The 12,490-nt window shown below is 40.6% G+C and overlaps 1 protein-coding gene across 3 annotated transcripts in view; it reads right to left on the bottom strand.

The window, feature by feature from the left end:
• Positions 1-12,490, bottom strand: part of OPN3 (opsin 3) — a 44,445-nt gene that overhangs the window by 14,657 nt on the left and 17,298 nt on the right. The window contains exons 3-4 of one of the 3 annotated variants that reach the window (XM_063082816.1): positions 12,322-12,333; positions 7,992-8,053 (exon numbers count right to left, since the gene is read on the bottom strand). The exons of the other annotated variants lie outside the window; for them this stretch is intronic. Of the exons in view, the coding sequence (XP_062938886.1) occupies positions 7,992-8,053; positions 12,322-12,333 (74 nt within the window). The remainder of the gene's footprint in view (positions 1-7,991; positions 8,054-12,321; positions 12,334-12,490) is intronic. 3 annotated transcript variants of the gene reach the window in all.

Here is a 12,490-nt window from a genome sequence, read left to right on the forward strand (position 1 = left end):
TTCTCAGGCCCTCCCTGCCAGCGTGTGTATAGAAATGAATGGCAGTTTTAGTCAAGACTTAGTCTTTGAAGGTGACCTATTTGCAATGCATCTTCCTTGCAAAATATGTAGCAGTCTTCCCCACCACCAGTGCTTTATTTAGCAATGAATTTTGGTACTGTGTCAAAATTATTTGCTATATTCTATTTGATTCCCAGAACACACTCCAGGAGAATGAGAATGAATGAACTGTCTTAAAACTACTTTACACGTCCATTTTAACCGATGTTGAGCCCAATTATTCCACGCGGTGCATCTGTTTCTCTTAACACTATGGAAAATAAAGGAGAAGATGACTACTGCAAACTGAACACCGATTATGCATCAGGCCCCGTGATATGATATCCCTCCTTTTAGAAAAAGGGGTCTGTGGCTCAGAAGGGTTAAGGATCCAACAGGTGGTGGAGACAGTTTTGAAAAGAACCCAGGACTGACTCCAAAACCCACTAGTTTGCCTTTACACCATCTGCTGCCACCAGAGGGTGATGTCCCTCCCCCACAAATTCTATTAGGGATAGAGTGATGTCCCAGCCCTCCCTGCAGAGCTGCAGATTGATCAGGCACATATGAAATGCTTACCACTGTGCTGAGTATGTCTTGTAGGAGAAACCAGAGACGTGTAGTCTCCACCCTTAAGGAAACTACAATACTGTGTTCTAAGATGATACATAATCATATATCAAGTTTACGGTGCAACAACAAGCCAGAAAAAGTACAATCCCAGGGGACTGTGTTGTGGGGATGACTTCACTAAGAGGTAAAACTTAAGTTGGGACATAAAAGACGGAATAAGCATGTTATAGCCTTGAATGTGTCCCCCGAAAGTTCATGGATTGGAGCATGGTTTCCATTGTCACAGTGTTAAGAGGGTGGGAAATCCGAGTATGGTACTTGAAAGGAGGGGCCTCTGGGAGGTGATTGGACCGTGAGAGTTCTGCCCTCATGAATGGATCAATCCATTTGTGGGTTAATGGATTACTGGATAAATGGGTTATCATAGGAATGTCTTTATAAGGAGAGCAAGTGAGCACGTTCACACACTCTTGCCCCTTTGCCATGTGATTCTCTGCAACACCTCAGGACTCTGCAGAGTCCCCACCGAGAAGGCCCTCACCAGATGTGCCTCTTGGACCTGGGGCTTTCCAGACTCCAACACTGTAAGAAATAAATTCCGTTTCTTTATAAATCACACATTTTGAGTATTCTGTTATAAGCAACAAAAAACTCATTAATACAAGTAGTTAAGGAACAGAAAGGATCGGGGCAGTCATTTCTGGCTGGAAGAGCAACTTCTACAAAGGCAAAGTGAACCTCCTTAAATTCTTGGAAGAGTGTCTTGGACTCTGGACATGGCACCAGGCCCAAGAGGTGGGAAGGTCAGTCACTACCAGGAAGGGTATAAAGCTGATCACACCTTCCATGGCTGTCTGTGGTCCATAGCAGGGAATCTTCCATTTTTTTTTCTAATGTTTTCTCTAATGGAATTCTGAAAAACGATGTACATGCTCATATATTTAAAAGGTGACATCTACGGTTTTTGTCATAAGTTTAAAGAGTTGTGTAATGTAAACATAAACATTTAAAAATTAAATTATTGCTTCACTCATAAATATATCCAATGTATCCAGTGATTCATAAATATATTAGTGATTTTATATACATATATATGTCCCTGTGTTTGTGTGTGTGTATAAAACAGTGACCAATCATTTAAACTTAAATTTCTAGTCTACTTTTCTCCTAAAAATTTTATTCCAAAGTAATTATTGGTACGGCAAAAAAAAAAAAAAAAAAAAAAAAAATTAAATTATTCACCTTATTCTGCAACAGCAAAATGTGTTGACAATAAATACTATGAAATATTAGTTGAAACTTTTAAATTTCCTGGACAGTAAGGCTCTCAGTGTTAAAAAAAAAAAATTGTCTTATGAATTGAGTTACTACAATTTATATCAGTATATAATTGGTCAAAATATTTTGTTAAATATTAAAAGTAAAAAATATAATTAGAAATACACCTTTTAAAGACATCAATGTGGGTTTCCCCTCACAACAAAGAATATATCTACCTGTGATTACTATTTCTATTACTTAGAGTAACACAAGATCGATTTTCTATTTTTTCTGTTTATAAAGTTAAAGAGAGATTTTTTTCTTTATATTTATTGAAAACTAAGCTCAAGTAAAAAAAATAACCATTCACTACTGAGTTTATGCATATACATAATTTACCAAACCAAGTTATTGGCAAAACATTGTCAATTTTTAAAAATTATAACTGCACTAATTTAATGGGTTTTTGGTCAGGAAAATGCCTTTATTTGGTTTGACTTGGTCTATTCAAAGAGAGATTTCGTGATCACATGTATATCCAGGTGGCAATGGAAGTTTTGTTATATTCAATCCTTATTAGATATAAGAACTATAACTATATTCAATTACTTGAACTCTTCTGAATTTATATGCCAACAATGATATAGTATTTATTGTCAATAATTATTTTTAATGATCTACCAGCTAACAATTCAATTTTGTTAAAAGCAGTCATTGGAAACTACCTGAGCAGTCATTTACTTCCTCAATGTCTTCATCAATATTTTATATTTTCCCTTTGCTTGCCATTCTGGAGTTATGCCCCCCACCTATCCCCTAACAGGAAGACTTGGGAAAGATGAGGAGTTTGCCTTTTGGTGTGAAGTAGAAGGGTGATTGAGGAAGGAAGTCCTTGAGAGTAGGTAGCTGATTTCTAGAAAATACAAGGGGAAACTGACAATCTAGAAATTGATTCTTGTAAAACTCTCCTAGCTCAGCCATTGGAAAGGGTTTATGTACCCCTGGTCGTTTTGAAGGCAGCAGTCTGTAAAATGTGATGTCACTGGTGTATCCCAGGGGCTTTGCCAATCTTGCAGCGTTGCTCACATGAGCACACACCCCGTGCTGCAAACTGCCAGCTCAGAGCTGGCTGCTTTGACATTGCTGTTCCCTCTGTATGAAATATTGACAAAGATCTCACAGTCTGGAGAAGACTGGTGTATAAATAGTTACGGGAATGTGGTAAGTGCTGAAACAGAGCTGTGTTGGGGAGCTGGAGAATGCAATGGAGGGAGTACTTATCTCTGTTGGGGGAAAATACTGGGGAAGGTTTTAAGAGAAAACAGTATTTGAATTGATGAGTGGGAGGACTTTATCAAGTTGACAAGGGTGAGAATATATTGTGTACAAAAGCATGGAAATGAAACTGGTATTCAAATGTTAATTCCATGCATCGTTTGGGTCAGATACTTGTTTGTGATTTAATTATGCACTCATTTAAACATTTATCAACAAACATATGAGGGTGCTTCAAATAGTTCACAGAATCACTTCTTGGCCTTCTGGCTAAGACCAAGTGTAAAACACTCATGGAAAAATAGAATTAAAAGATCACACAAATCTTTCCGTGAACTCTTGGAAGTACTCTCGTATATCATACATATGTAGCGTGCCAGGCACTGTGCTAAGCAGTGGGAAAACAAAGGTGAATTATAAAGAGAGAAATAAATAATTGTGAAACAATGTGATAAATTCTATAATAGAGGAATGTGTTTGCGGCCGAAGTCCTGGATTCAATTCCAGTTTCTTTACATAATTAGCATGTGACTCTGGAAAAATTAATTAAGAGCTCCGAGACTGACTTTGCTCACTAGTAAAATAGGAATAATAGTACACGATGCTGTCCATCGTGTGCATACACACACACACACACACGTGGTATGTGTGCGTATATATCTGTATTTAATGAGAATATGAATGTGTTTAGTAAAACGGTAATACATGTCAGATTATTACTATTGAATAGTTGAGTCTCTGGAAGCAAAATTGCTTTAAGTGGAAGAAGAGAGGAGAGGCACAGGAGGGGCTGGAACTCTGGAGCTTACATACGTGATAAGTCTATGAACATGTACACATACCCAAGAACAAAGTCATTTTCCACTCTAGCCACTAGATGTCCACACTGAATAGCTTATGTATGGTTCAATTGCCACACCTGAGTAAGCAAGTCTACACAGAGTAAGTGCTTAGAACAGGTATTGCTTGAGCCGTGACCCCAATCTGTTACCCCATCTGCTAGATAAAAGTTAATATGACATGGTTTTTGTCTTCAAGGAACACACGCTCACTCCAGAGAAGGGGGTCAAAGGAGAAACTCCATCTAATAGGAGGAGGAATATGGGTTGTGTTCCCCAGGTTTTATGTCTTAGTAGCTTGATCCCCACTGTGACTGTTAAGAGGGTCAATTGAAAAGTGGGGCCTTGAAGAGGTGTTTAGATTTTAGACCATGCCCTAAGGAATGGATTAATAATGGTGGTCAGGGGCGTGGTTTGGAGAGCTTTAACAGGAGAGCATGTGAGTCTCTCTCTCTGCTCTGCCATGTGAGACCCCTGCATTGCTGTAAAGCCACCACCAAAGAAGACCCTCACCAGATGTGTTCCCTGGACTTTAGACTTCCTGAAACTGTAAGCAATAAATTTTGTTTTCTTTATAAATTACCCAGTTCCAGGTATTTTTTTTATAAGCAATGGAAATGGACCAATACAAGGAGGAACACCTAACTCAGGAGATTTTCTATGGGAAGCAGGCACCACCTGAGCGAGTCATCAAGACTAAGGACACTTCAACCAGGCCAAAAAAGGGAGAGGGCGAAGGAGCAGCCAATCCTATTCCAGGAAGAGGGAACAGCTTATGTAAACTCATGCCATTGATTGCACCATTTGGGTTCCCACCAATAGTTCAATATGTAGAAGCAGAGAGTTCTACAGAGAAGTGAAAGACCAGAGACTCTCCCAGGAAGACCCTTCAATGCCATGTGAAGAGTTTGGAATGTATCCCTACGGGTCTGAGGAGCCATTAAACTGTTTTTGTTCATTTCTATCACTGTACAGTTCGAGAGAGTTTAGTTTTATTTTCTTTTGGTTTTGCTTTTGCAGATTATCCTTAGAGCAAGTTCTCTCTGGCTGCAATGAGAAATAAAGACGTGGGGGAGGGACAAGTCTGGTTTGACGGAAACCTAGTGGAGAAAAACAATTACTGTGATGAGGAACAGAACTAATACAGTGGCACTAGGGAAGGGGAGACAAGGAGGGTCCAATAAATTTAAGGAAGCAAATCTGTCGGCTGTGCATGAATGAAGAATGAAGCGAGTCTTGGGTTACTGCATGGGGTAAACATGGATGGCGTTGCACTGATCTGGAAAAGAAATAGGAGAGAAATAGATTTGGGAGAGGAGACGATTAGGGGACAACTCACTTCCTCATGGATTCTCTGCATCATTTTGAACAAATCACTCGATGGACTGTGTTTCAAATTCTCTACCTATAAAATGTGGCTTTTAGAGTTGGCCAAGTGGTTATTGCATAGAAGAACCTTCCACATTAAGTGGGTGCACATTTTATCACATTAATGAAAATTCCACTTTTGTTCATTCAAAAACATATACTGATCTGTAGAAATTTTTAAAGAAGTGGTTTAATTACATTTGTCCACAAAACTATTTGAAGTCTGCTTAATAAAGATGCTACTTTATTAATTAGTGATAATTAATACTCTCTACTCATATGTGAACATTTTAAAAAAACAGTACATTTAATATGCTTGGAAAAGTTTCTTTTCTTAATCAAGTGATCAGTTCTTCTTTGAAATCTTGTTTACACTGCTTACTTGTTGAGGAAGCTTTCCTAACTCTTTCTGTTTAATTAAAAATATTAATTTTAGCCCACTGACACAGAGAGTACTTACTAGATGTCAGGCACTGTTCTAAGCAGTTTACCTGCATTATCTCATTTAATACTTACAACAACTCTGTGGAGACATGTAGAAATTAGTGATCATCACTGTTTTATAGATGAGGAAACTGAGGCAAACATGGTTAAGTTACTTGCTCAGGTGATCTGATAAATAAAAGCCACCATTCAAATCACACAGTCTGCTTCCAAAGACCGTGCTACACTGTTTTCTAATGCCCCTTTGGGAATTATCAAAAATTTTCTATTAGTGAAGCAGGATCTACAGAAAACATATTTAATTCATCAGTTACCTACTACATGGGTTCTGTAACTGTTTACCTGTAATATCAGAAAAGATCATTTTTTAAACTCTGTTTTTTAAGCCGAAGAATTTTAGAGGAAATTAGGCATGGCCACCTTCGTTTAAATAATGTTTCCCAGTTCTTGGAATGATCATTTCCATTTGACCAATAAAAGTGGTCCTCTAAAACACCAAATCATAATGTGGTTGGTTTTTAGTATACATCTCTTAAGTATTTACTGCATGTCTTATAAGTGAAAAATTAGTTCTACTTAATGATTCCCTCTTTCATATCTGCTTCCCTCCCTTTATCAAATTCTATATTTCAATTATTTATCCTAAAAAAAACCCTTTCATGTTTAATATTCATCACGTTTAGTACACAAAGACTCGGTTCCAAAGGAAACCCAGCACAGCATGAAAGTTGAAACCTTTCCCACGGGTTAAAAAACTATTTCAGGTAAGCAGCTTAAACTGAGATTTATTTCTGACTGCCATGTGGAGACACAGCCACCCAAATGCTTGTAGGGCATTAAAACGGAGAGCTCCCTTAACAGAAGGGCCGATGAGTCGCCAGGAGAGAGTGATTTCACGAGGCAGTCCCCGTGACGTGGTCTGGGGGCTCACTCCTCAGTGTGAGATGTCTGTATTCCTCTTTTGGTAGGTCTTACTCTTACCATTCACTGCTATTTCTTAGGTACTGAAAAGGGGAGGGCATTTCTTCCCATTAAATCTAGTGATTTTTTTTTTATAGGGGAGGCAGGGGCCAATAGTTGTTGATGTGGTTGGTATAACACAGCGCGCAGTGCCTAGGAAATCATTCCAGGCTCATCTCCTGTGTCATCGTGGATTCTTTGCCATCAGCTCTCCTTTGTCTGTGCCTCCTCTGGTTTCAAACTTGGCTCCTTGTCTTCGGAAAGCCCCATTTGGACAGTTATCCCAGTTTTAGACTATTTGCTTTCACTCTGATTTGACACTTAACCTTTTTTTTTTTTTTTCCTCCCCCTGATAGTTGCTTACCTCCAAGCACTATAACCAAAGAGACAGGGCCTCATTAGAACCTATTCCATACCTAAGTCCCTGCTTGTCAGGGGAGGATATTTAACAAGATGGCTCATACTGGGGAAAAAAATGGGTAACTATTAAACGAACGGACCCAAGAAATACCCATTGGTACCAGAGTCTACAGGTCCAGAGGGAAAGGACAGTTTAAATATAAAGTAACTTCTCTGTGGTATTCCTCGAGGTTCAGAAAAACAACAAACAAGCACAGTGAACCAAAGTCTGGAGAACAGTCATGGAAGCACTTGGTGGGAACTGGGATCTCCCGAATTCTAATCCTAATTCAACGATACTCACAGAATGAGTGTGGTGTCACAGGTAAAACAGGAGGCATACACTTTGTTTTCACCACTTAATTAAAATTTTGTCTTAAACACAGCAGTCTACATCTTATGATAACCCTCCATGGTATGCTCAAGGAAACTGCATTAGATAACGCTTTTCCAGCAGGGCCTGGTCTCTGATCCACCTTTCAAACACATTTGCTTGCTTAATCTTCCCACTCCTCTCTCCCCTATTTCATATTTGTATTTAAAACCAACAGTAGGCTTTTCTGTTGAAATATTTCTAAACTCATTGCTGTGCAGGCTCACATCCCATAAATGACTGCTGTCACCGCCCCTAGTTGATTTTTTTCTTTGTTCAGCCTTTGTCATCCTCTTGTGCACCAAATACCAGATTACACAGACTGGACTCAGTTTGAGTGCCAACCCAGATCTCCCTGACCCAGCATTCAAGCCCCTACTCGTGGCTGTGGCGGTTCTATGGCTATAGTGATGAAATTCCAGCTGCCCCTGTAACTACCACCGCAGATCTACATGCAGTACCACCCTGCACCTGCGCCCTTGCTGGACTGGACCCATGGAAGCTCTGGCTTCCCCAGTGCTGCCTGGATGTAGCTGACCCAACCAGTAGCAAAGGGACATTAATGCCTCAAGCAGCAGACTTGGACTGTGTGAATCAGGAGGCAGGAAGGAGCCGGGGATTGAGTTGCTTGTGCTCCCACCCCCGAGGGTGTTCCCAGCTGCGCTGGTCTCCTATGGCCTCTCTGAGGGTGTCTTGCAATGCTGAACAAGCAGCTATGTTTTGTGAAGCTGTGGCCAGCTTGGTGGCGCACTGTCTCATATGTGGGCTTCTCTCTTTCCTGCTGCCTCTATTATCTCACTCTTGACTCCCTGGGGTTACACTCCCCAGTAAGTCGTTAGTACATACATAGGCTGTGCCTTAGGCTCTATTTTGGGGGAATTTGTGCTAAGACAGTCACCTTATCACCTCCATAAAGTCCTTCCTCATAGAATGACCTGCAAAGCTGCCTTTGCTTTAACATGTTGGCTCTCAAGGAACTCTGTAGATTTCTTCTACTACCTGGTCAACCTTCTCTGTCACCATTTCGCAGTTCCTTGGTGCATGCCACACTCTGCTCTTCCACAACACAGATATCTTTACAGCTGCTCCTTCTTAATATATTTTGATACAATTCTATGTCCTCATGTCTCATCTGTCCTATTAAATTGTAAATACCTAAGACACAGGGGCCATGTCTTTTGTATCTTAACGTTCTCCTTGGTACCGGGAATAGTAGACAAAGGGTTATTACATATTCATTAATGATACATAGTTGACAAAGGGTTATTATATGTTTGTTATATAATAGTTACATAATAGTTCATTATATAATAGTTGACAAAGGGATACTATATGTTCGTTATGTACATGTGACCATATTTCTACTCAAGTAAAGAAGAAAATTCCTGAATTAAACATGGTCACCTCTATAATTCACCAAAAACTAAGGTGAAATACCGCTCAGAAATAGCCACAGTCAGATTTGAATGAAAAGGAAAAATGCTCCCAATGGAAAATAACAATATATAGGTTAGAAGAACATAAAACAAGACCAACTCCCTGCTATTCTTCCTAAGGGACTCTTATTTCAACTTAAAATACTATTTGACAGTCATGATAATTTTTAACTATTAAAAAAATTTGTGAAATATTCATTTTATGGATGATATAAAGTCAAATGGCATTCCTATTAGATTTACCATTTCTTCTTCTCCAACCACAATAATACATTATAACAACACATTATTTCATATATTTATAATTTTGAAAGTACCATTTTATGTATTTTTCTCATCAGATTTGCACAGATGTGAGAAGCAGGAAAGGCCCATCTTAGATTCATGACTAGGCTGTCACAAGATTAGTAAGGTTCTGCTGGGACGGGAACTCAGATCTTCTGACTGCTAGTACGGAACTCTATTTGGATTTTTCCCTGGGAAGATTTAACAAATTGGTTGTGAGTAATGGAGAAGACTGAGGTCTTTTTAATTCTACAAAAGAATTCAAAGCATGAATTAATTGTGGAACAGCCATGTGACCCTCTGCTTTCAATGATGATTCTATTTTCTAAGTGTTCCTTCCTGGATTATTAACCTGGCACCAAAGGAGGAAAATCTGAGATAGCCCAGAAGAACAAATTAAAAATATGAGAGAATCTCAGAGGCACTGAATTAAATCTTCATTCAGTCATTTATAGTTCACAAAGCTCTCAAGGGAGCTCAGCATTTAGCAGGTGGTAGCAACACCAATCCCATTGTCAGTCATTCTCTATTACCGTGCTGCTGACTCAAGCAGAGAGGGCCATAGCCACTTTCCTCTCAAGAATGGATATAACACATTAGCTACATTGTGTGTGTATAAATGATTAGTCCCTAGAAAATGTGATATACGACACCTAAGGACCATAAGAGTAGAAAGTAGAAAGAAAGATGCTTGTCAGAATGTGTTAAGGGAAATCATCAATTGCTACCTAGCCAGGGCAGTGTCATACTGGAACAAAATAGCTTAAATTTAAAACACAAATTTGTGGCATTTGAGTATACAGTAAAATCCATCTCAGTGACTGGTGTGGGACACTGTGGATAGGCCAGAAAATATCATTTCCTCGAAAGTTTTAGTCATCCTGAGTTGAGAATGTCAAATGAAAAAGAGCTATAGAAAAATTGAAGGTGGGGAGGGAAGCTTTACAAATATGAGGTATTTTGCCCAAGGCCACAAAGCAAAGCTAGCTGGTGTCAGAGCAGGGCCCACTCCCAGACCCATTCACGTCCTACCATTCCAACACTGTCAAATTAGGCTTCATAGGGATTTAGCTCACCCCCTGGATGTTCAGTGTAGAACCTTTTGTATCAGAGCAGCTGGTCTCTTTCCCTTAATAGGAACGGTGTTTCCAAATGCCAGCTCTTGAAGTAGCTATGTATGAATCTCCTAGGGAGATTGTTTAAAATGCTGATTACAAGGCTCTGATACAGATCCAGTAGGCCTGGAACGGAACCCGGGAATCTGCACGTTTAGAAGACTCTACCGTTGATTCTTTCAGAACAGTCGGTCTAGATTAACATCAAATACCCTTTAATACAGTCTCTATGGCTATTTGTTCATTTCCCAGGTTTTCTTCCACAAACCCAGTCTCCAGTGCAGGAACACCAGAAACCACCACAGGTGCCTCTGGATCCTTCCATTTCAATCCTATACCAAGATATGCAGTGCAGCTGTCTTTCGATTGTGTGGTCTAGGCCCATGTCACCCAGCACGGAGGGGTGGCCTTCTCCCATCCCGGACACAGACTCCACAGGCCGTTTCTGCTGCAGCCCCTGAAGTCTTTCCACCATCATCCCCATCAACCGCAGCACAGCAACTACACTCTGTCCTGCGTCTCTTTGTCCAGGTCGTGGCACAGGACAGAGATACACTTAAGGACCTCAGTGTGCTATGAAATGATTCTTTTCAATGAGATGTCCACACACAGGCTACAGTTCCGGTTGTTTAAAGTTTTCTTTTATCATTGAGTCCTATCTTTTGCTCAGCCACCTTTGCATTTATTTTTTGGCTTCTTTATCCTAAGAATTCTTCTACATCTTTAAGAAACAGAGAATAAAGAGATATGCCTCAAGCCTCCAGTAGAGAAAGCAGTTTATATGCAGACTAAGCTGTAACTGAGGATCACCCCGGGCAGGGAAACGGCACATACTGTACAAACCTGTGCTTCTGTGCCTTTTACGTTTGAAATCTTTCATTCTTCAGAGATCTTTCGGTATCGACTCTCCCTCATCCCCTGGCACTTGAAGAAAACTTTCTGGTTGCCTCACTCTAGGCTGTGAAACTTGCTTGCCGTTCCCCCTATTTGCTGCTCAGGGCCTGCATATTAGGAGTTTGTTCTAAATCACCCCCACATAAAAGGAACTGAACAGAACCATCCATTTGAATTAACATTTCACAAAACAGTATTGCACGGGGACACAGAGGGCAGTGTCATGCACAAAGCTCCCTAGCTGAGAAGGCCAAGAAGGATGCCAGGGTACAGGGCTGGGCCAGCCCCGAGGAAGGGCGACCTTTTCTGGTTTACATAGGCAGCTCTGGTTTTCATGTTTTACTCATTTCTAGATTTTCTCTCTACCTATTCCCTTGTCTTTTGCAATTATCCTGCTTCTTTTAGTCCAATAAGCTATGATAATGCCACATTTTATACAGCTAGACTCAGCATATCAGAAAGAGGCTTAAAGTGATGTCATTTGGAAAGGCGCTCCTATAAATCTAACTAAATGGCCTTACCTGTGGGAGGCTTGCCCTCGCCTAGCTAGTTACCCGGACTCCAGAACCCATCAGGTAGTGAGAAGCATGCTGGGGAGACTTTCTTTGAGAGAGGAGGCAGAGTGAAGACAGGTACCTCCTAGTTCTCCCACGTTACAGAGAGCAGAGTGGAGCCTGGACGCACACAAACTTAAGGCGTATCTAGCTAAGTAAGGACTGATACAGAATCATCTGATTGCCTTGGATGACCAAAACCATATCCATCTACTTTTCTCCAAAACTTCAAGTGTCAAAGTGGCGATTTCAGTCATTTCCAGTTCCTTTCCCTCTCTACCTTATCTGTGATGTAGAGCTACTCTCCAGGTCCTGTACCTCTATTTCTACCTTTAGTCACTCCCAGCAGCCTGCCCTAGCCAGGACTGGTTGCATCCAGACTCATCCACACGGCACCAAGCTGACCTTTGAGCCACGTCTTACCAAAGAAAACCTTCCACAGCACCTCATCATTCACTGAATAAGAGTCCCAACTTCAGGTGGCATGCTTTTCAAGACTTCTGACACTTTGGAGCCTACCTCCTGTACCCCACCTCCTCTCCAGTCCTGCCACTCCCTGCTCGAGCCAGGTGGGCTGTGTCCTCGAGGGCCCCGTGCCTTCGTTTCTGCTATTCTTTCTGGATGCCTTCCCTCCTAGTGGAAATCCTCAACCTTCAGGGCCCAGCCTAAACATCTT

This window comes from Cynocephalus volans, chromosome 18 (assembly GCF_027409185.1).
Source record: "Cynocephalus volans isolate mCynVol1 chromosome 18, mCynVol1.pri, whole genome shotgun sequence".
Taxonomy (NCBI): Eukaryota; Metazoa; Chordata; class Mammalia; order Dermoptera; family Cynocephalidae; genus Cynocephalus; species Cynocephalus volans.